General features: G+C 37.8%; 2 protein-coding genes across 4 annotated transcripts in view; both read right to left on the bottom strand.

Annotated features, from left to right (window-relative positions):
• Positions 1 to 303: 303 nt before the first annotated feature.
• ldb3b (LIM domain binding 3b) lies at positions 304 to 14,705 on the bottom strand. 3 transcript variants are annotated; one of them, XM_075457165.1, is made up of 10 exons: positions 14,618 to 14,705; positions 14,046 to 14,382; positions 10,515 to 10,666; positions 10,013 to 10,088; positions 5,499 to 5,521; positions 4,230 to 4,427; positions 3,248 to 3,271; positions 2,078 to 2,247; positions 1,889 to 1,925; positions 304 to 973 (listed from the first exon to the last, which is right to left on the bottom strand). In XM_075457165.1, exons 2-10 carry the CDS (start codon positions 14,139 to 14,141, stop codon positions 877 to 879), a joined length of 873 nt encoding a protein of 290 aa, XP_075313280.1. In that variant the 5' UTR covers positions 14,142 to 14,382; positions 14,618 to 14,705; the 3' UTR covers positions 304 to 876. The 3 variants fall into 3 exon arrangements, with proteins under 3 accessions (XP_075313280.1, XP_075313282.1, XP_075313281.1); XM_075457167.1 differs by lacking the exon at positions 3,248 to 3,271; XM_075457166.1 differs by lacking the exon at positions 14,618 to 14,705 and having other exon boundaries at positions 14,046 to 14,510.
• Positions 14,706 to 21,294: 6,589 nt separating this feature from the next.
• LOC142373648 (melanopsin-A-like) overlaps positions 21,295 to 22,241 on the bottom strand; it is a 38,465-nt gene continuing 37,518 nt past the window's right edge. The window contains exon 11 of the mRNA XM_075456989.1: positions 21,295 to 21,995. Coding sequence (XP_075313104.1) covers positions 21,795 to 21,995 — 201 coding nt within the window. The 3' untranslated portion in view covers positions 21,295 to 21,794. The remainder of the gene's footprint in view (positions 21,996 to 22,241) is intronic.

Here is a 22,241-nt window from a genome sequence, read left to right as displayed (position 1 = left end):
AATTAAATGAAACAAAATGGGTACTGGGTGCACTGGTTTACTGGTTGTAATCACAGCTGTGTCACCATCCATGTCACCACCATCTAATAAACAGTAATTTTACTCTGTAAGACGCTTATTGCTGATTTAAGTACTAATTGGAAAGTCAGAACACATCTATTAGCAATGTGAATTACAACAAGTGTTACGTGTTAATCGAAGGATGTCTTTATAAATCAAACAAGGTGCCTTCAAGTTTCTTAAAATAGAGAATGTCACACACTTATTTCATTTGTTGGGTTCTCAACAGTTTACTCGGCCATATAGATTTAAGAAAATGTTTATTCACATTGATATCAGTACATTTTTGAGTGCATTTTTTTTACATATTGCATTTGTGCATGTAGATATATCTCTTTGGGTGTATTTCTCCAAGTGTCACATCTGACAAACATGCTCAAAGTGTCAAAATCCATACGTTTGTGCATGTGGTATAGGTTCCAGAGCATAAAATAAACATAATTTCTGCATTTTCACTTAAATACTTATGTTTTGTACAATTTCCCTTTATTCTAAGAGACAGTGAAGTCATAAACAGGAAAGAAAAAACAAAGAAGAAAAAAAAACCAAATGTGAGATCAGGTCTTAGCAGCAGACAGATATATTTGACACATGACACTTATAAACACATAGCATTCTCATACTAACATTTAGTATATCACATTCTACCAAGCTAGGCTACAACTATCTCACATTCCTGAGGAGTTTCCTCCTTCTCCTTCTCATTTTTCTCTTCATAATCTACCGCCTCTTCCTGTTAACTCCTATGCTTTTGCCCATCTTTGCAGGTCCTCCTCCTATCTGTCACGCTCCCTCTTTTTGCATTTCCTTCTTCCTTTATTCTTGGATGTTGAGGATCTGTGCAGACAATCCGTGGTGCCAGTTCTTCAGCTTGGCAAAGCGAGGTCCTTTGACCTCTGACTCAAACTTCTCTCTGATTGTGAGGAAGACAGGCCTGTTAGATCTGGTGCAAACATAACATTTTTCATAAACAATTTAGCAAAATAAAAGACTACTACCAGGTTTAGTGAAAAGGAAGCTACCAATTCATTTTGTTCATTCATCAAAAAGGTCAAAGTGTAAAAATGAATAGTTATCTTTTCTTGGCAACAGCTGAAATAACCTATGGAGGTCTCCATAGGTGGCTGGTTGTGTTGTTGTTACACTTTGCATTTAATATATCAGACATTAAGTGTCTGGAAACAAATCCCATGTTGAGGTCAAAGAACATTTCTACCGTTGCTCAAAGGGAAGATGTTGAGGCAGACATTGGGCAAGTGGTGACATAGTGTTGTGAGATAACACAAGCACTATTCTGAATTGCACTGTAAATATCTTGCTGTTCGGTAAAATTTTGAGCTTATGGCAAATATCACATATACATCCTCACTCCTCACTCACTGTAGTGCAAGAAATGTGTGAATGAAGCCATGAGCAACATCAACATAAAAGTGATCATTCTCTGTATGACAGATGGTCATTACTTTAAAAGAGTGATTAAGCCTTGAAAGGTCTTTAATACGCTTTACAGGAGCTGTTTAGCTCATTTTGTTACCACTGGAAGCAGCCAGGCCTGTGGCTTCACGCTTAGGCTAGCCTACCAAGTCCTAGTTACGACTTAATTGTTCACATACAGATACAAGAGTGGTATCAGTCCTCTCATCAACCTCTTTGCAAGTATATAATTAAGTTTTCTTCAAAACATGGAAACTTTTGCTTTATGAAACATGGTTATCCACAGCAACTTATTTGTTTAATCCTCCTCTTGAATTGTCTTTGATTTAATCTGATGACAAATGCAGACTGAAACAAGGAGCTGAACACTTCCTCATTAAAAGACCACTCTTACCTCGACTTCTGAAGCGCTTCCTCATCTGGATCTTGCACTGCATGGACAGAAATGAGGATTTAGTACTGACTCAATAAGGATCTTATAGCTGAATAAGTAAACACAAGTGAGACTAAACAGAGGGGTGTATCAAACAGCTAAGAAAATACAAAAGAAGAAAGAAAGAAAAAGAGGAATCTGGGTACTGACGATATTCAGTGCCAGTGATGTGGGCCAGGATCCTGAAGCTTTTAGACTGCAGGTTGGCAGCACGGCGAGCCCACTCGCTCATGTCCTGGTTCGTTTCTAAAGGCTTGATCACTGCTTGGTACACCGGAGATGCGCAGTCTACCACAGGCTCCTTGATGGGCAGAGCTCCACTGGAGGGCAGAGGGTACACTCAGACCTCAGAATATGTGGTATTCATTACAATTATGAACAAAATATGTAAAAACATATCTAAAAAGTGTTACGAATCCATGATGCACTGGGAATTATTTTGCATTTATCTTTTCTGAATGTATTTAGCTAGAAGTGTTTTTAGGAAGTTGATAGCAAGCAAATATATTTACTGTAAGTAGCCTAAAACTTCACTTTTGTGCATTTAAGCAGTTGTTGGAAGTTGAAGAACTGTTCAAATATAAAGTTTTCCCTCCCATTTGTATTATGTGTCCCTAATAAGGAGACGCACTCTTTGGAAAAACTTGCCAAGACTTTTGGCTGCCATTAGACATGCACACGGGGACATTTCTATAAATAATTTCTTAATGATTAAATGTCACATGAGAGTATTTGAGGTTTAGATACAATGTAGTGGAAGGCAATTATAATATCATGGTCAATTACAACAGTTTTGCTCCATGACACAGAAGATTGGGGTTGACTCTCCCTTAGATGGAGGGTACCTATTGTCTACAGTACAATAAATATTGGAGTGACCTTGAAGCAAAGTGACTGGACAGTGCTCTCCAAGTGTTGTTTAATGAATATTAGAAAGTAAGTCAGTACCATCATCGATAGTTGTTTAAAACCCGCAAACTGATGATTTCCATGCCATTAAATTCCATCAGATGAAATCCCATCATGTTTCCAAAGATCCCCTAAATATGACTTGCACTTCACACTTTGGCCGAAGTACTAATGAAGGTACTTCCACACATGAAACCGAGTCCATGGTTAGCAAGTTTGTCCATCAAACACTGTGATTCATAACACACCAGAAAACCAAATGAACACACAAACATAACAAAGTGAACTTAGGGATGCAGAGGGATTTTTAAATATAAGATGTATAGAGCAATGCACAAGCTGTTATGAAGTCATGAGAGAAAAGAGTATTTGATTAGAGGCAGGAGGGAAACGCAATGCTGCTGTACTTACGCCAAAGGAGAGCCCGCCTCCTCACTGAGGTCACGATCAGGAGGGAAGAATAGGGAGGGATGGGTGAAGGACAGAAAAAGTGTGGTTGGTTGGATGGAATGAGCAGAGGAATGTGGGAGAAAGGCACAGAGGAGTCCATTGCACAGACAGCAAAGAAAAGCCATACACTACTGTAAATATCCTATTTGTAGCAGCGTAGGCTTTAAGAGGCCATATTATACTTTTGGGGGTTTTCCCTCATCTTCAGTGTCTTATATGTCCTTTTTATTAAGAAATGTCTTGAAACTTAAAAACTCCACACCAAAAGGAGTTATTCCCTCACACAGAAGAAACTGCTCATGAACTAATTGAACATCTTGTTTGCAGCCCCATCTTTGCTTTTGTTACTCATTCACATCATCACGTGACACGTTTGCACATTGCCTGCCTGAAAAATCATTTCTCTTTGGACATTAAAACATCAAACCTATTCTCGTGGACCGCCAAAATAAAAAATTCTTAACCTGTACATGAGCATAATATGGGCTCTTTGATTTGTGCTGAAAAGCTCCATTTTGTTTGTGGTTGGAATCTTAAAGGGCCAGTTCACCCAAATTTTGCAAATGAAATCAGTCAAAATCAGTTAATTTGCTTTTTGTGGTTTTGATTTAGCACCAAAGGAACATGGTTAAGTTATAGATTGATCATAACAAAGTTGACTTGGTTTTTATCTGACGATAAAATAGTTCCATATGTATTATAGCAAAGCAAAATGTGTGTTTTCAGTTCTTTCAAACGTTTGTCTGTTTCTTTGAAGGTAGAAATCTTCTAGGTAGTAATGTCCAAAGACTTAAAAGTGAGTTAAATACCACAGCATAGATACACAAGCACAATAGATTTGTAATTTGGGTGAACTGACTGAATGTAATGTGATATCAAGTCCACGAGTGACGAAAAGACGAAAAATAATCATGAGGGGATTAGTTTGGCTGTGGGATCTCACCTTTCATGTCCCTTGGCCTGCGACTGTCCTGCAATGGCGTCCATGATGGCGTCCTGTGAGTACATGCTGATTGGTGTGTTGTACTGAGCGTGAACGATTGTGGCCTTTCCTCCTGGACCCCTCACCTCAATGGGCTTGTGGGTGGACAGGGCAGAGTCTTTCAAAGCTATGGGGTTAAAGCTGGGAGTGTACTCCACACTGTCGGAGTCAGTGTGGGGTGGGATCAGAGGTCAGTGGATCAAGTGTTTAGTCATGAGATGTTTATAGAGCAGAGACAAAATTGAGAGGAGGAAAAGACAGAGAGAAAACATTTAGATTGACCATAGTTAGATTCACACAAGATATGTTAATGCCGCATGTTCAAAGCACATAAAATGCACATCACGGGCATTCATTATTCTACAGATTTGGTATTTCACGTGGCGTTTGGACACAGCATGGCTACTGAAAATCAGAGGCTTTTCCACCAACATGACTTAAAGCCTAATGACCACACTCTAGTGACAGAATAAAAGTTCGATTTAAAATAATATGAAGGTCCAAAGAAAAATCACAGAATCACTGATATATACTACGGTTGTAGATGGGTGTAAAAAGCATTTATAATACCATCACTCATGCATGTACATTCAGTGAAACACTGTAAACTGTGAAAAAGGACCATCAGAGGTGGAAAACATGGGCAGACGTCATAAATAAATAATGATCTCAGGAATAGAAATGAAGCATTAGTTGTATGGAAAACTAAAGTACTTTTTAAGTTATTTTAAAATGGCTTAATGTGTAAGTAACTTTATTTCTTAAAATCTCTGTACCCTACTATATCATATATTGTGACCATCTCAAGTATTTAACATTTTTACACGTTGTATGATGTGAGTGGCACCAACAACAGTCAAGTTAAGTTAAAAAGAAGTGAACTGAAGAATAAGGTACAATAATTTCCACTGAAATGTACAAAGTCTTACAAAATATATAGTTGACTACCAGGGAGTAGTTATACTTTCTTATTTCCCACTTCTGGGGTCCAGATTCTGTTAATAAAGTCAAATAACATTTTCAGCTCGTGAGTTAGTTTGGAAACAAGTGATCAATGCTATGCTTACGAGGAAGCGTAAACATTATGCTCAAATATGCATGAATCCATGCTGAACACTTCACTCCACAACATTATAACGCCTGGTAGAAGACTAAACACTAATACTATCACACTATCTACTGAGGTTTACTTCATACACATAAAATGCTGATAAATGTGATGGTACTGACTTTGCAGCTGTGTTTGCGATGACCTAAAACACATCAGAGAGACACAGACAAAAAGAGACAAAGAAGGAGAGAATGCAATGAATCACTTGAGGTAATGGGGGATAACAATAGCCCTGCATTTGTTGTAGGAAACTATCTGACTGCAGTGCTCCTCTGTAATCCCACATCCCATGTACATGCTAGAATAGCAGTCATTTATCATCAGTGGGATATTTGCCTGCTCCCCCTTCATCCTCAGGAGTGACTGACAAGAGCAGAAGCTTCTCAGTCCCACGACACAGCGGGGGGGGGGGGGGGGGTTGCAAAGACACATTTAGTACAGAACAGACAGAAATACACACAAACACAACATAAAACACGAGATGCAGCTATGTGAGAAGCCATCACATATACTGTCTGCAGGGGCCCACACACTTTTACATGAGGAAGGAACTGAGTAAGATATTTCATTTCTAAAATACCTATACGAAGATATCCCACAATTAAAGGTTATATTTGACAAACTTTCATTTTTTTCTATTTATAGTTGTTCCAACAAGAAATGGTGACATTTTACCCCATGTTCTAATCACATTTTGAGGGCGCTGAAACTTACATGTTGCTGTGAACAAACGATAGCTGTTGAAGCATGAGATTATGGGAGTTACTGTCCTCACCAGGGTTGTAAATTAAAATATATTCTTGGTGGAGAAACAACCATAAAGTTGTATTTACTTTACATTTAGTCACTTTTTTCATGTCATCTTACTTGAAAAAAACAGCTGCAAATGATATCAAAACACTGCAGCACTCTCAACAGTGAGTTGCAACACACTGCAATGCAAGGATGGTAGTCCCATCTTGTATGGATTGTTCTCTTGGTATCTTTACTTACTGCTGTTTTTACCTTGTTAGCTTTTGTTTTGTTTGGCTAAAAATAATCAGATCTGGTGGAGAAGGAAAGAGATGGAAAAATTTAAAGTAGCAAAAAGATGGACCTTATCAAGATGGTCAGATCCATCAAAGCTTGCACTGTGCTGAAACCAGATGCCCTCAAAATCCAATTCCCTTTTCCTTTCGGCCAAATATTTAAATAAACTAATGATCATGCTTATTTTATAAAGTCAAAAACAGTGGTTATGAGCCACTATATTGATAATTGTGTTATTTATTAAATTCAGGATTTCTTTTTCTTTTCTTTTGCAGGTGGTTGCAGATATGTTTAGAATTTGGCTTTGAGAGGTAGAAATAGTCTGAGATATAAATTTAGAGGCTGATGCTACAGATGGAAACACTATTCTGAAGTTGGCCTCAAAACAAACTGAGCCATAACATCAACTTAACATTCTCAATAGTAAAGGTAGCTAACACTGTGTTAATTACTTGCTTACCATTAGATTAGTTAACTACCCATATAACTCATATAACACTAACAAGTTAGTTCTGTAAAGCAGGTTCAAACTGGGCGTGGTTTACAGAATTAAACAATAGTCTAACTGAAACTATAGTTGTAATATTTCACCTTTACCGCATACATTTACTTGTTTAGTGTTTGTTAGCAATTTGTTGAAAGATTATTGTAGATATTGTAGAAATCTATGTTAATAATTAAATATAATATTAATGAATTATTGCCCAACTGAATTACTTTGTTGGAAATGGCCTGTGGTATATGACAGCATTTTGCTTTGTGGCAGAGAAACTATGTATTGACCTAATTGTAATTTAGTGACAAGCGGCGGTAAAGCAGATATGACACAATGAGAAGTGACCAATCTCACTCTTGATATAACATTAGTTCTGTTATTTTTAGACATTTAACATGTAACATATGTGTGAGAAAGGCTGAAATGTGGTGTGGAAAACCTTCATTCTAGTATATTTCTGTTGTTTGTAGATAAAGTGAAAGAACATTGGGTAAAAAGTCTGCGTTCGTTGTCTGCGTTAATCTATCAAGATCCACTCGATACATTCTATAAAACATTTAGATGTGTTCTGGGTACAGTGGGTAAAGTGAAATATCCTACACATAGGACATTTCCCAATAGAAGGGGGTGTCCTATCTCAGGTTTTGGCATTCAGGGGACTCAGTTTGATGGTGTGTAACCGGAGCGGAACATTCCATGACCGCGGACAACAGCTGCTCTGTCCTGTGTGTGCGTCTCCATGTTCCCAGTGAGGTGGGGCCTCTGGCATGACACTGCCGTCATCGTCCTGCACTCTGCTTTGAGCAGAGTTTCCTGAAACCTGACTTACCGTTTGGCTGCTAATGCGAAGCAGCTCGGTCCAGAGGGGAAACACATTAGCAGAGACTGATACCTGGATGTGATATGTCAGAGTCCTCGTAGGTCACACCCTTAATTAACCTCTGAAACTTTTCTGAAGCTGAGGTTTCACCCATACTTAGCTATCCCTCCGACAAAGCCAACCTAAACCTTTTGGTGCCATACAATATGTGGAAATGTAATACAAAGAAGTTGCTTGGCTCTGGTGTGTGTTTCAGGGAGTCCCTATTATTCTGGCTGTCAATAAATTTCATAAAAAGTTCTAAAGCATCAATATCTAATAATATAACATATAGCAACATATAAAGTTGTCTAACTGTTGTTGATATTTTATTGAATTTGTTCAGAGTAAATTAAGAAAAAAAATAAATCACTATGTTAAAAAATTGTGCAGTAGAATTTTCAAAGCGCAATGCACAATGTTAGCAGACCAGAAAAAATGTCTATTGTTTACTGTGACCCAACACATATGACGTCTACTGATGTATATATATTTTATGATCTAAGGCTAATGCCATTACCCACGAGTGCCAAATGTGTCACTCCACAGGATGACAGTAGGGCGATGGATTATAGTCGTTAATCCTTACTTTCAAGAGTTTACCTACTTCATGAGGATATGCTACATTTAAAATTATACTCAACAAACGTGTAACAGCAAATATGACAACTCAGTAGATTAATCATGTGGTTCAGATAAAAATTACTTTGCAATATTTGTGATTGGTAATCGATAGATTATTGTTTAAGCAAAATTCTTTGAAAAATAGGAGAAAAAAATAATTTGATTTTAATTTTGCAATACTGAATATCTTCTCCAGTTTTAATAAGTTTATTAGACTATACTAGTCTAATAGTAGTCTTCTGTAATGGTGAACTAAATCTGTATGGCTGAACAAAAAGACATTACCATCACACTTTTTCTTTTTTTATGACTCCTGACCCTCAAAGAAAAATGCCAATATTACAGCTGTTCTATAATATAAGTGATAAGAAAAAAAAAGAATAAACCCTGGAACGTACAGGAAGTAAAGAAAGAACAAAAAAAAAAAGCCAATAACTCAAATGACCACTTCTGGTTAAGTCCAATAAGCAACTAAGTGGGCTATTTTTTAACCTTAATAGGGCTATACGAGCAAGTTTTGTCTTCAAACACAAACAAAACCCTGCACTGGGTTTATTCTGTCAAAATAAAAAAGGGAAAGTATAATTGCTGAAAGATAATAAAAAAAAATTTAATTGGGAGCTGAAACAGAACACAAAAAAGTCTCCTCTGAAACGTTTGAATGGGGCGCTCAGACCACTTGACCTTTTGCAAAGAGTTTCAGGTCGCTGTAGGCCAATCCACTGCTATTCTGTCACCTGAATGCAGGCCAGACACGTTTGTGTGTACGATCCTGAAATAGTGCCACGTGTGAGAGGTATGAACACTGGGACAGTAATGGAAAGTTATGAGTACATTTTCTCCTCATAGCTCAGTTAATGTGTGATTAAAAGGGGGGTGGTGAGATGCCATTCATCTAAATTGAAAAGCCGTATTTTTGTGACTTTTTTCTTACACTACCTTGGTGCTGCTTTTAGGTGATTGCCATTGGAGTTAAATTTTCTTCTGTCATTATTATGTAACTGGTGATAAGAAAGTGCTAACGTACCCAAGGGAAGAAACTCTACCAGCAGTTGATGATCTCTGGCCTAACTTGCCCTGAATATTCACCATTACGCTGAGCGTTTCAGGGGAGTAAAATCCGACTGGGGAACTGTACTGCCCCCGCTGGCCTGGTGGAGGTCATGTGGGTGGAAAGAGCTTTCTTTTGCACGATCTTTTATCCTGGAGGATTCCACAAGATCCTGGCTTCTCCATTTGAACTTCTCCTGCAAAATGTTCCTCCTGTGCCTCCTTAAAAATGGGAGAACTTCATGATAGATGGATGTATAGATAGAATTTTTTTTAAATTAGATTAAGGGTAGCTGTTTTCAATTATTTTTCCCTGTCATTCGGTTGGAGTTTGCAGACCTTTGACCTCCCTGCAGCACTCTCTCCAGTTGCACTGTTAATATTTTACACTAGAGGGCGGCAGGACTCTGCCCTGATGGCACCGTCACAAACGGTTATACTCTTACACACATGCACAAGACAAAAATACAAACAGCTTTTACAAACATATATAGCCTACAACTAGGACGTTTAACAGGCATCGTATCTGATATTTGGCATGTTTGTGTGTTGTGACATAACGGTTATGGTTTTACCTTCTGGTGTGCGATCATTGGCATGGGTGAGTCCATTCTTGAAGTTGCTGTGGTAACTGGAGCAGGACGTCTTGATCTGTAGATTAAACAACAAAATACCTCCTCAAACAGAACTTCCCTCGCTGAAATGTGTTTTGTTTCTTATGACTGTGGCATGTTGAAACAGCTGATAAAGACTCCTTTGTCATTCATTTGTTGAGGAAGTAAGTCTTACTGTGCTCCTCTAAAATCTAAAATCAACATGTGATTCAGTGAAACTGCAGTTAGTTTTAAAGCTAATGACTGACCAGACTCAAACTTACAAAAGTGTGAGGTGAAAATTTGGATACACACACTAAGCAGCTGTTTTTATCACTTTGATTTTCTTGTTAAATATCCAAAGCGATTCATCCCTCCACTCTGTATAAATTTTATGACTTCCATAACTTAAAAGTACCCTTTGCATCACTTCAAGGTAAATTATATGAATTAGTGTTTGGATACAAATGTGTTGGTTGCTTACTTCTGCAGCGTGAGTGACAGTTTGTTGATGGCAAACTTGATCTTGTTCTGGGCCTCCAGGTGCGTCATCCCCTCGGTGCTGACCCCATCGATGGCTGAGATGATGTCACCCTGGGTCATGCTGCCGCCCGCAGCCTTGCTGCCAGGAGTTATCTATGGAAGGGGGTTGACATAGAAGATCACATTAAGACCCCTGACAAAGATTTCTCAGGTCACTGAATGAATACAGTTACATATATGGAACTTTGGGTCACATTTATGCATCCTAGATCAACACGGAAAGATGAGCATGAAATTAGAAACCAAAGGGCTCTGGTGCATGCCAGGAAAATTAAAAAAAATGTAAATGTAGATTAAAATAATTTGTTCGTTCAGTGCCAAGTCAGAGGAGCGTCATCACTCAGCTCACACATAATATGTAGCACCTCACTCCATGCAGATTGTTATGATGTGTGTAGTGGCTCAGTAAATAACCACTAAAGATAGAGGAGAGAAAATCTGATGACAAAAATAAACTAATCCTTCAGCTCTGCGGAGGAGGTGCTCGTGCATTAAGTGTGGAGAACAGAGATTTCTATTTTCTGTTGTTCAACAATAATGTTTCTTATATTTTGTTTGAATGCTATTGGAACTGGCAGAGATTCAGTATAAGAAGGGGAGACGAGCTGAGAACAGAGAGAGGACTCCCTGATAACTAAATGAAATGCTTTTAGCATTGTTCTATATTTCTATTTTCAATTACTCTTCATGTAATTAGTAATCAGCTCAATATCTCCCGGATCTGCCACAAGGCCAGACTTTAGTAGCTAAACTGTACAGAGTGGAGGTTTAAGTGAACTCGGAGGCATACAGTGTTCGGTCTAGACTTACAGTCAACTAGTTGAGGAGTTAAAAATAAGTGATGCTTCTGAGCCTAACACAATCACGCACACACACACACACACACACACACGCATACACACACGCACACATGCACACACACACGCACACATGCACACACACACACACACACACACAAAATCGTGCAAGACTTTCCTGGTTGTTGTTATTTTCCCTTTTTTTATAATATTTGCATTAATTATAATTCTCCTCACTCCAACCCAAATTTGACCTCAGTTATGTCACAACCACACGTGAACTGTCTCTTGCGCCTTGTTTGACTTCTCACCCCCCCCTCCTTTTGCATGCTTTTTTAAATTCCTCTTGTCATCCTTTGTGTTTGAGTTGAATTCTTCATATCTATGTGTAAGTGTGTGTCTGTGTGCATGTGGAAAGTAGACAGCTGGTGGTGACAAATTATTTCTGCACGGCTGCCTCGGCATAAACACATCCACCTATATGCTGCCTGTCTGATCTTTTCGTACACATTTTTATATACATCTGAGCCTTCAAATGTACCAGATGACAAACATTAGACGGTGATGACAAATGATTCTTTGAAAATTGGAAATGTACGTTAAAAAGGAATGTTTTCTGTGAATAAAATGCTGAATGCTGGTTTTGTAAAAAAGCATTTAAGTACTTCATTCTGCACAGGTTAGACATGATATACTTTCACATTGGCATATATATATTTTTAAGTGCACTAGTTCAAATCAGTTGCCACTCAGAGACCAGAGAGATGTTTTCATTCATTTAGAAATATCTCAGCCACAACAGAGCTCCTAAATCGAAGGTTGGCATTTGAGAAAGCCCTGCCTTCTACAAAAAAATCTGAACTGAAAATCAATATACAGTATGGCATATTTGATGTTCTGTGCTTTAGCTAACAGTATGTAAGGAATCCACTGTCTTCATTTCTCTTTCTTTTCTTAGTTCTTGGCAAAAGTAGGCCGAAATCCAAACCGTAGTGTGTTACGTCAAACTGTAATGTCATCCCGAGCTGTCACGGCAAGCTGCAATGTTTTATGTTAACCTGCCAAGATCCATCACAACCAGAGGACGAAGACATATCTAATGATATAATGATAAAGGGCAACAGATTAAAGAACCCAATGGCTGACTAAAACCTGGTGGTAAAAAAAACCTGCAAAAAACCATCAGATGTCAGGATCTGTGAGTCAGTATAACACAGCCTGATTGCCAATTGAGCATCAGTCAGGACCAAATAATGGGGAGGTGTGAGGGTGCAGAGTCAATATCCAAATTGCTCCACTCAGGTAAGCATCACCACCCTCAATCATTTCCTCATTCTCTCATTTCCTGGATCTTTCATCATTCATTCACTCCATCTGTTCTTACACAGGCGCAGCTCCAGCGGCTGGAAATGAAACTGGAGGAATTAAGCTTACCAAAGGTAACACAAGCTGCCATTAGCTTCCTTAGAGTCCTCGTCTCTTTCCCGTTCCATTCCTACCCCTCTCTGTCCATCTATCTCTCTTTCAGTGCTATTTAAAGCAAAGACTTTGAATACTACAGCAGTCCTGCCAAAGTGAGACCCAATCTGTACTGAGCAGTGATTAGTTCTCTTAATTTTTACAGTGACTTTTGTTCAATGCATTTTAAACTAATGGTTGAGAATCTTTTTCAAATGTGAAAAAGTTCTCATGAGCAGATATTTCTCATTTAGGCTACTGACTGTTCTTTGGAACAGCAGAACGAAGACTTACACTTGTTGTATTCGACTAAACCCTCAGCAATGTAGCATTGGAATACAGTTCACGGTTAAGTTTGGAGTTTTGACAGTTAAAATAGATCAACTAGTACCAATATCATCCAACATTCCTTGCTTAATTTGGTTTTCATTTGATTTTCGATTGATCACTTGATTGTGATCTAAATGTGTATTTTTGCCTAATATTTCATTAGCAACGTTAAAGAAAACTAACGGCAGTAAAAGTTGACAACTGCAGCGGTCCCTCTACTCCAGTAAAAACTATTCGTCTTTCCACCGTTGCTCTATTCTAGAAATCTTTAGTCTTTAGTCCAAAGTTTACATTGGAGCTTCCCTGTCATCATCATGTACAGCAACATTACATAACAGCTGCTCTGGCACCTCTCACAAATACACAAATCACACCTGTGCACATGCATATCACACACATTTACAGTTTGCACATGCACAGACATGAGCTGTAAAAGACCCAATTTAGACTACCAGGTTACATTTATTCTTTCATACATTTCTGCCTGAATTACTGCCAAATAAAACCAGTGTTAAAAGTAACAAACCAGCAGCAGAAGATTTATTTTTGATTTAGATTTTTTTTCTGAAATGTCTACAACTGCAAATCTCTAAGATGATTCTCAATCAGAAATTCAGGCGGTGAGAGATGATAGAATTTAAGATTTTTGGAAGTTAAGACAATTGTAAGGTCCACAGAGCTCTTTGATGCGTTTTTCATCAAAAGTGTTCAAAAGTGTTCAAAAGTGTATCAGTGATGAAGATCTTTAGTTTCAGTGTATGAGCATGACAGATTGTCAGTTTGTCATTGATTGAACCGCCTTGCCAATACCACACTGCTTGTTGCTTTCTTTTTTAAATTTACTTTGTCATAACAAATTTTAGCCTGTAAGCATATCTCTGTCTTACCCTGGAGATAGTGAGCGGCATATTGAAGTCCTTCCCTCCCTGTAGTCTGAAGCCCCACGGAGCGGGGCCATTCAGAGTCACTGTGTACGTACTCATCTTTGGTTAAATGTCAGCACTCCACCTGCTAACAACTCCTTCTGGCTGTGCGTTTCCTCCTCCTGTTCGGTGTGTACCCTTTTTCTGCTATCCTTTTGTCCCAGTCGGTGCCTCAGTGGTCGCTCCTCCTCCGTCAGCTCCGTCTTCACAACCGTCTCTCCTCGTCTGCTCCCAGCTCTCAGAACAAACACCCTGGGGCGGTGGTGGTGCTGGTGAGTGGGTGGGTCAGGTGCTGGGGAACCTTTGAAGACACACACATGAACACACAGGCACACATTTGTGTACACAAATACACACGTGCAAATACACACAGACAGGGAGTGCAGAGCAGAGCCGAGCGACTGCAGAAAAACTGTGAACCCTCTCAGAGTCTGACCCTGGAATATAAAACTATCACAAAACCTCAAGTCTGTGAGAGTGCAAAGCCTCAAAAGTCAACATTAAACTTAATATCAAGGTGGAAAAGAATTTCTTGCCTGTAGGGTTGCTGAGGTTGAGGGACAGACGGGCTAAGAATAGCTGAGACCAGCAGAGACACAGGGGCCCTGGCCCCGTATAAGGCCTGTAACACGAAGCCCCAGAATGCTTCACTGCCGATTCACATCGCCAATATAGACCCCTCTTACTGCAACACATTCTTTCTCTCTCTTTCCTTCTCTCGGCACTATCAGTACATGCTGCCAGCACCCTATTATCTGTAGTCAGTCTTTGTACGCCGATGTTGTTCCCTTTTCCGTCTTGCAGTGTTTTGATTTGCTGGAGAAAGGAAACAATAAATTACTCAGCTCCTATTCCCTGGAAACACACCCACCAGGCCGATTAGACTGCCAGCCCTCTGGTTGTGTGTGTGCTTTTTCATATGGAGCAATAATTTAATTAGCAGTCAGTGACAGCTGTTAGAGTTAAATCAACACAAACAGCAGAGATGGTTTAACGCCTGGTTGCAAACTGCTTTTATATATATGTTACATTCTATCATTCTGTTATATTAAGTCAGTGGACAGTGTGATAGCAAAAACCAGTAACTGATATTGATATGAAACTTTTCATCTGAGCAAGGAAGTGAATACATATACAATTAATCTAAAAAAAAAAAAAAAAAGATGAATTACTTTCATTCCAAAAAAACAGGGACTCGTGTGGTAGTATTGTTCATGCACTCCTTTAGTGTTTACTACATGGAATCCCGCACTTTATACTACAATTGTACTTTTTTCCGCTTTCTTCTTCACTGGTTGTTTAAAACCTATTGTTCAGACTCTGCTCCATGTTGCCAGGTTGCATAATATCACATAAATTCTGTTCATTAGTTAGTTGCGTGATTAGCTCCATGGACTCGTGCTGCTGTGGCCAAATTCTGACCTACCATCTGTGGGCTGTGGTCAAAGTCACTGAGATCAAATGTTACCCCAGTTCTGATGTATGACGTCAACACTGACTAAAGCTCTTTTCCTGTATGCATAATTGCATTGCACAGACAAGCCGGGGCACAGGTGTTCCCTTTAAAGAGTCCCAATGCACGTGTTGAACATATTGAAACCTTCTCCTCGGCATGATGATGTAATTTGGAAGTCAGAGTTTCCAGTAGAGCTCCTAAAATGCACCCTAAAGCTGGATTTCTGACTCGGAAAGCCAGAGGAACCTCACTGTACTGTTCCCAAAATCCAACATGGCTGCCATTGCAAAAACAGTGGTGATGCCTGCAGTAATAAACTGTTTATTAGCACTCCTGTCAGTTTGTATCTCGTTAAATCAGTTGCATGCACTGTGCTGCCCAACTTCCATCAGTGAACATGTTGCTGCAATGTTTGTTTGGTTAGAATAGAGCAGAATGCACTTTTATTCACTGGCATCAATGGTTGGCTTGGACAGCAAGCACAATTATGAGCAAGTCCCCATGGCTTTTACTGACTTGCATCTGGAACGTGGTAAACTCAGGTGTGACATAATTTCCAGCAAAGCGTTTTCACTTCTGAGAGAATGGAACACAGCATTTGGTGACTCAATAAAAGTCCAACAGCTCTGATTCACAGTGAGTTGCATGGAGCATGAATATATTTATGCACAAGTACTTTGTACTTCACAAGTGTTAGCACATGTAAGTAATTTACTATTAAGGATGTTTTATCTGTCAAGTTAAGTATTTTCTCCAGATACTTAATTCTCACCTTGACCGCAGTATCATTTTATTCATTAGTGTGTGATTATAGAGAGAAAAAAAGCACAGTGCTTTCATTGTGCCTTCAGTTCCCTCTGGGAGTTTCATAAGCGGAGCATTTACAGTCTGTCATATTGAGTAGAGCAAAATTATGTATTTCTATTGTCATTTCTGCTCCAATAACTTGGTCTCTCAACCTCCATCCCCTGCAGTTAATTTCCACAGATTGTCTTTTTTAGATCCTTCAATAATAAATAAATAAATGAAGAACTCCTCCCATCTTCCCTTTTGAAAGACTCTGCTTCTTTTGGATGCTTTTTTTTTTTTTTACCAGTTCATATTACTAACTTGTTGCCAGTTATAAATTGTGAAATGTTACTTATCTTTTTGTATTGTGTTCCCCTTTGTTTTGTACTTTTTACCAATAGAACTACAAAGTTCTGAAGTTGTGCTCAATGTCACCATTAAGAAAGAAAAAAAAATCTAAATCTGTAGCTTTGGACACAAAAAGTACAGATTACATTTTGTGACTTTATGACAAACTGCAGTGTTTTAGGGCTGTTACACCTGCAATTACTCACATATTCTAGAAAGTAAAGGGAACAAAATAAAGAAGCCTTTTCAGTGGATGGTCTCTATGTGTAAGTTAAACTGCAATGAATATGAAATTATTTCATATTGTACTCGGGTAGCCGAGTAGCCACTGAAGAACCGGTTGCCCTGCTCCAGCACAAGTGCTCTCTGCACACACTGAGAGATGGACAGTGATAAAGAGTCTCATAGACAGAGAAAACATTAGAAATAAAGTGTCGACCAATTCAGAACACAGCAAATTAAGTAAAATGCAATGAAAAACTGACATGAGGAAGGGAGCAAAATTTCAGACACAGTATTTGATTTTAAATGATTTCATATGATTTCATTCAATAAATCATATATGCAGATCTATTTTACAGTAATTTTCAAGTGTTTTAGTGTCAGGGCTTGCCTAAGCGTATTAACAAAAACAAATTCAGTGTAAGACTTGCAGTTTAGTTAAGTACTTTTATCAGTTTATACAATACTTCTCCTGTCCTGAAGCACAGAGGTAAAATTCTAATTTCTGCCCAACAATATTTAATTTAAAATCCCCTTCCAATTAAAATAATGTTTTTAGCCTTGTTGTGTGTGTTCGAGTGTGTGTGTGCTCGAGTGTGTGTGTGCGGGTGTGTGTGCGGGTGTGTTATAAGACATATAATGAGCTAAATCAGCCAGAGAGCAGAGGTCAAACCCTGTATGTTCGACACAAAACATTAGACGGACCAGTCTTGACTGTTGGGTAGTTGGTGCTGGGTAGGTAATTTGCATACACCAGCCTCTGATAATGAGAAGAGACAGGATGTTAAGAGAGGAAGTTAAAAACAAACTGTTGTTGAGATGGCAGACGTGACATGTGTAAGCAGAGAAATCAGTCTCTATAAAGCTTTTTGTCTGACCCAAAGATGTTCGATGACAACAATGGGAAGAAGGAGGGGATTCAGCTTATTTGGTACCAGATAGACACACCGGTATGTAATTTTCATTTCTCAGACAGCTGCTTTGTACAGCTGGGCTTTTTCTCTCGACTAATTATAGTCTGACACTGTTCCAACCATTTACCTTGGAAAAACAACGAGTACGAGAAAGCATGTCTATCAGTTTATTCTTTAAATATGTCCTGCTCTCGATCGCAATTTGTGCACTCAAGCGGTGAGTCTCTCTGTAGGCTATATGAGGATTCAGCCAAGCAAGGAGCCGTGGCAGCCTGGGTAAGCTGTGCATTTCTAATATTGCTGAAAACAATGAAAAGAAAAAGAGAGTAGCTGCATTTGCATTCTGATCCTCGGTTTGCATGCAACTTTGTACGATTTAGCTTCCTCTCTTTGAGAATCACACTCTGATTCCAACAAGTACCGTGCATCTGAATTTTCCCAATATTAGACTGAGTAGCGTAGCAGATTGGTGCTGAGTTAAAGAGTCAGAAACAGAGCAGATCAGTGTCAGCTGCTGAGAGGTAAAGATGATATATTGACCACTGTTACAGGTTAAACTATACTTAACATGACAAAGTTAAGATTGTACTTACTCTTTTTGTGCTGCTCTGTAAGCTTGAAGAAGATCCCTGGCATACCGTGAAAGCTGTGAGAGGTTCTATTTTAGGGCAAGCCAGAAGGTTTAGGTACACAAGTAGTTTTCAATGCCTACACCCAACCAAACAGAGAGAGAGGTAAAAAACGAGATTAAGTGTAAAAGTGTACGGCTGAAAGTCCTTGTCACAGCTGCTCTGGGTTAAGGCATGTCAGCCCCCTTTCCTTCTGTCATGACACTTTCAAATAAAAACCACTGATGCCTGACAAAACAAACAAAAAAAAAAAAAACAACCTTGTGGAAAAAGTACTGAGCTGGAAGGAAGATTAACATAGCCCTTCAGCAAAATCACTAATAATTTCATGATATGCCATTAAACTGTAAGGTTCAAAGTCCAAGAACATGAAAAAAGGTGAGTCATGTCCAAAAACAGAATTCCTTAAATCATTTTGTGACAGTTTAAAAAATGTCTGCAGACCTGTGTTGATTTATCAGAAACAATAATCCAGACATATGCAATCAAGTAAATTTAAGTGTTTGTTGTCACAAGAATGATGTCATTTAAATCATTTAACTTACTAAAGTGACATTTCAATGCACCGCTCCACCTCCATGCAATGAATTTTAAATGCTTTCTCATGCATTTTGCAAATTTACTACCAACTCTTACCCCAGCAGGTTGCCATCGTTCTGCTGGAAGGCTTCAGGTCCAACAGCATGCAGCCATGTCTACGATGTTCTCTGGCATGTTGGATGAATACGACTAACTCATATGAGGATGTTTCAACTGTTGTCTGCACGGATGGATGTTTTTTTAGATTTAGATTTTTTATTTTTATTTTCGAACATGTATAAAAAAGAAAATGTATGTAACTCTTTGTACATACAAAAGAAAGAAAAAGAGAAATTTAAAAAAAAAAATTAAATCACATAAAGTGCTAATACATAACAAAACACCGCACATTGTTCGAAAAAGGAATGGGAAGAAGTACAATACTTTTTTAGTTTCCCACCCCTTTTTAAAACTCTTCAGTTTGTAAATATCCTAACTACAATACACCTACATAAATATATACATTTAATTTGATTTACACCTAAATATCTATATAAATATATAATCACAAAAATAAATATATACTACACACATAACTTTGTAAATATAAATGTAAATATGAATATACATATATATATAACTATCCCCATAAATAAATATATACCATATATTAATTAAATTACAATATAACAATTAACCCTATTCTATTCATATATTTATCCCTCATCGTCCTCCGTTAACATACTTCCTCTTTCATGTACTTGTTTAAAAATATTTACATTGTACATTTAATATTGTACAGTTACAAAGCTAACTTAATGACCGACTAAAATATTGACCAGCTAGACACCGATGAACAGACGCTTTAAGAGCAGCAGAAACCACAAACGTGGTACTGTAGACGAATGTATTGATGCATGTAAAGTGAGACGAGAGTGAAATATTCTTTATTTTTTACTTTGTTAAATGTTAGGAACTGTTGTGAGACAAAAAAGGAGTATTGAGGATTTCGGAATATTTTTATTTAGAAAAATAAATAAAAACACAAAACATTCTGTACAAAGAAAACAAAAATCAACATGAAACCATCAATTCAACAAAGTAGAATTTGAATTCAATGTATTCAGAATATTTACATTTAATCTGTGTTCATGACAATAATCTACCTATCATTTACTTTATACGCTTGTTTTTTACATTCATAGAAGAAAACTTTTTTAAAAAGAGCAACAGCGGGAATGCTCAACATTTTGTTGCCTTTTTAACTAAGACTTCTATCTTCATTTTAATAATCGTTTCACACAAATTACAACAAAGTGTCTGATTTTGTTTTGAGGTGCCAAAAACACTTACAATACAATCATAGTCAAAGACGCAGCAATCTTAGGAATCTCAAAGAGGAACTGTAATGTACAGAAGAGAAGAAAAAGAGCTCTGGAAATGTGACATTAAACTGATTTCAATAACAATAAAGTCATTAAGAGAACAGTTACTTGTATATCTCGATAATAACATAAAGTATGGCCTCAAAAGGAATGCAAAATACAGTACCGAGTCCAGTTTTTCAGTGCAGACACACACATTCATACCATGTTGCTAAGTGGTGTGACACATTTGTGTCCCGATGAGTCAGATTTATTGTGTTTAAATTAATCAAAAATGCAAAAAAAAAAAATTAAAGATAAAAAGACAGAGGGACAACAAACCACATCTGTCTTATCACATGTGTGTATATGTGCCTGATTGCCCAGTTCTGAACATCTCATGTTAAAGCCGCTTTAAGTGTTGTTTCCTCACAATTGTAATGACAAGTAAACCTGATGAAATGTGTCTTTCCATTTAAGTGCATCAATTTGTGGATCTTATTCAGTGAATTCTTTATTTAAATCTCTTTTTTTTCTTCATTTTTGCATTGACATTTTACCCAGTCTGAACTTTCAGCAGATTTCCACACATCATATTGCTCAAATAAACATTGTGTAAGTGCAATATGCAATGAGTAATAAACATTGCATCAAGATTAATGGAAGCAAGAAGCAGAAAGATTTTTCTTTAAGTTTTCTGAACCAAAACAAAAAAAAAGGAAATAAGTCCATATGTAGTTGCAAAATAAAGTGTGACTTACAGAAGTTCTAGGTAATCAGGAATCATTTGAGTCAAGGTTGGTATGAAAGATACTCATTAATCCAATTTAAAAGCTTCAATATATGAACTCTTGATAAAGAACTCTTGATAAAGAACTCTTGATAAAGAACTCTTGATAAAGAACTCTTGATAAAGAACTCTTGATAAAGAACTCTTGATAAAGCAGCAAATAGCTATATGTCATCTGAGGATTTAGCGCTGTAACTGTGACCAGAGACGGTGGTCAGGAAAAGAAAAGAAAAATGAAGCAATAACTTTTTTAACAGTGACCATTCAGCTTATATACAGCAATACTTTACTTAAAAAAAATAATAAATTAATCATGCAGAGCCATTCAGGGCAAAGCACTTTTTCAAATCGTGTGTCTTAATGAAATGCAACCCTTGACAGTGTTTTTAAGGCTAATTTGCTGCTTTCAGCTCTGAGGTAAAATATCTCCAGCCATCATGATATGTCAGAAAAGGTTAAAACACATGAGTGATCAAACACACACACACACACACACACTCACATACAGTTAAATTTACTGGGCATTCACGCTCATATATACACTGCATGCAAAAAAAAGGAAGAAAAAAAAAGAAGCTTCCACAACTTGCAAACAACATGCTAGAACAGCATATTCCCATGAAGAAAAACACTGAAGCACACATAAACACAGGTTCACAATGTTGCTCTTTTCTCCAGCTGTTCATGGTATTGCTGTTGTCTCCAGCCTTACTATGTCAAGTAGCTCCTTACTAACCGGACTGCAAGTTTTGGCCAGTTTGAGGTTGCCATGAAAAGCAGGGGGACTATGCAGTATAGACGGGCTGGATATAGAAGTGACGATAATGGATGACGTGGTCCTAAACGCAGGTCTTGGTGATGACTCCCTCATCACGCTATCCAGCTGTGAAGGTAGAGAGAAAGACGAGTTCAACCACCTTGATTTGCAGCTATAGCTCAGTGAGTTTAGTTAAATTTAGGAAAAAAAAGTTTCAATTTGATGTTAATGACAGCTTATTACATTTAATAGACATTGGATAATGAGAAAACTAACAGATATTTAATGTAATTAATAATATACTTTAAATACTCACACATTTCTTTGTGAGAGTGAGTATTTTATTTTTCCAAGTGAAACTTTTCAATGTCA

Source organism: Odontesthes bonariensis, chromosome 23, assembly GCF_027942865.1.
Source record: "Odontesthes bonariensis isolate fOdoBon6 chromosome 23, fOdoBon6.hap1, whole genome shotgun sequence".
NCBI lineage: Eukaryota > Metazoa > Chordata > Actinopteri > Atheriniformes > Atherinopsidae > Odontesthes > Odontesthes bonariensis.
Note: the sequence above shows the minus strand (reverse complement) of the source record. Positions and strands in the feature narration are given on the sequence as shown.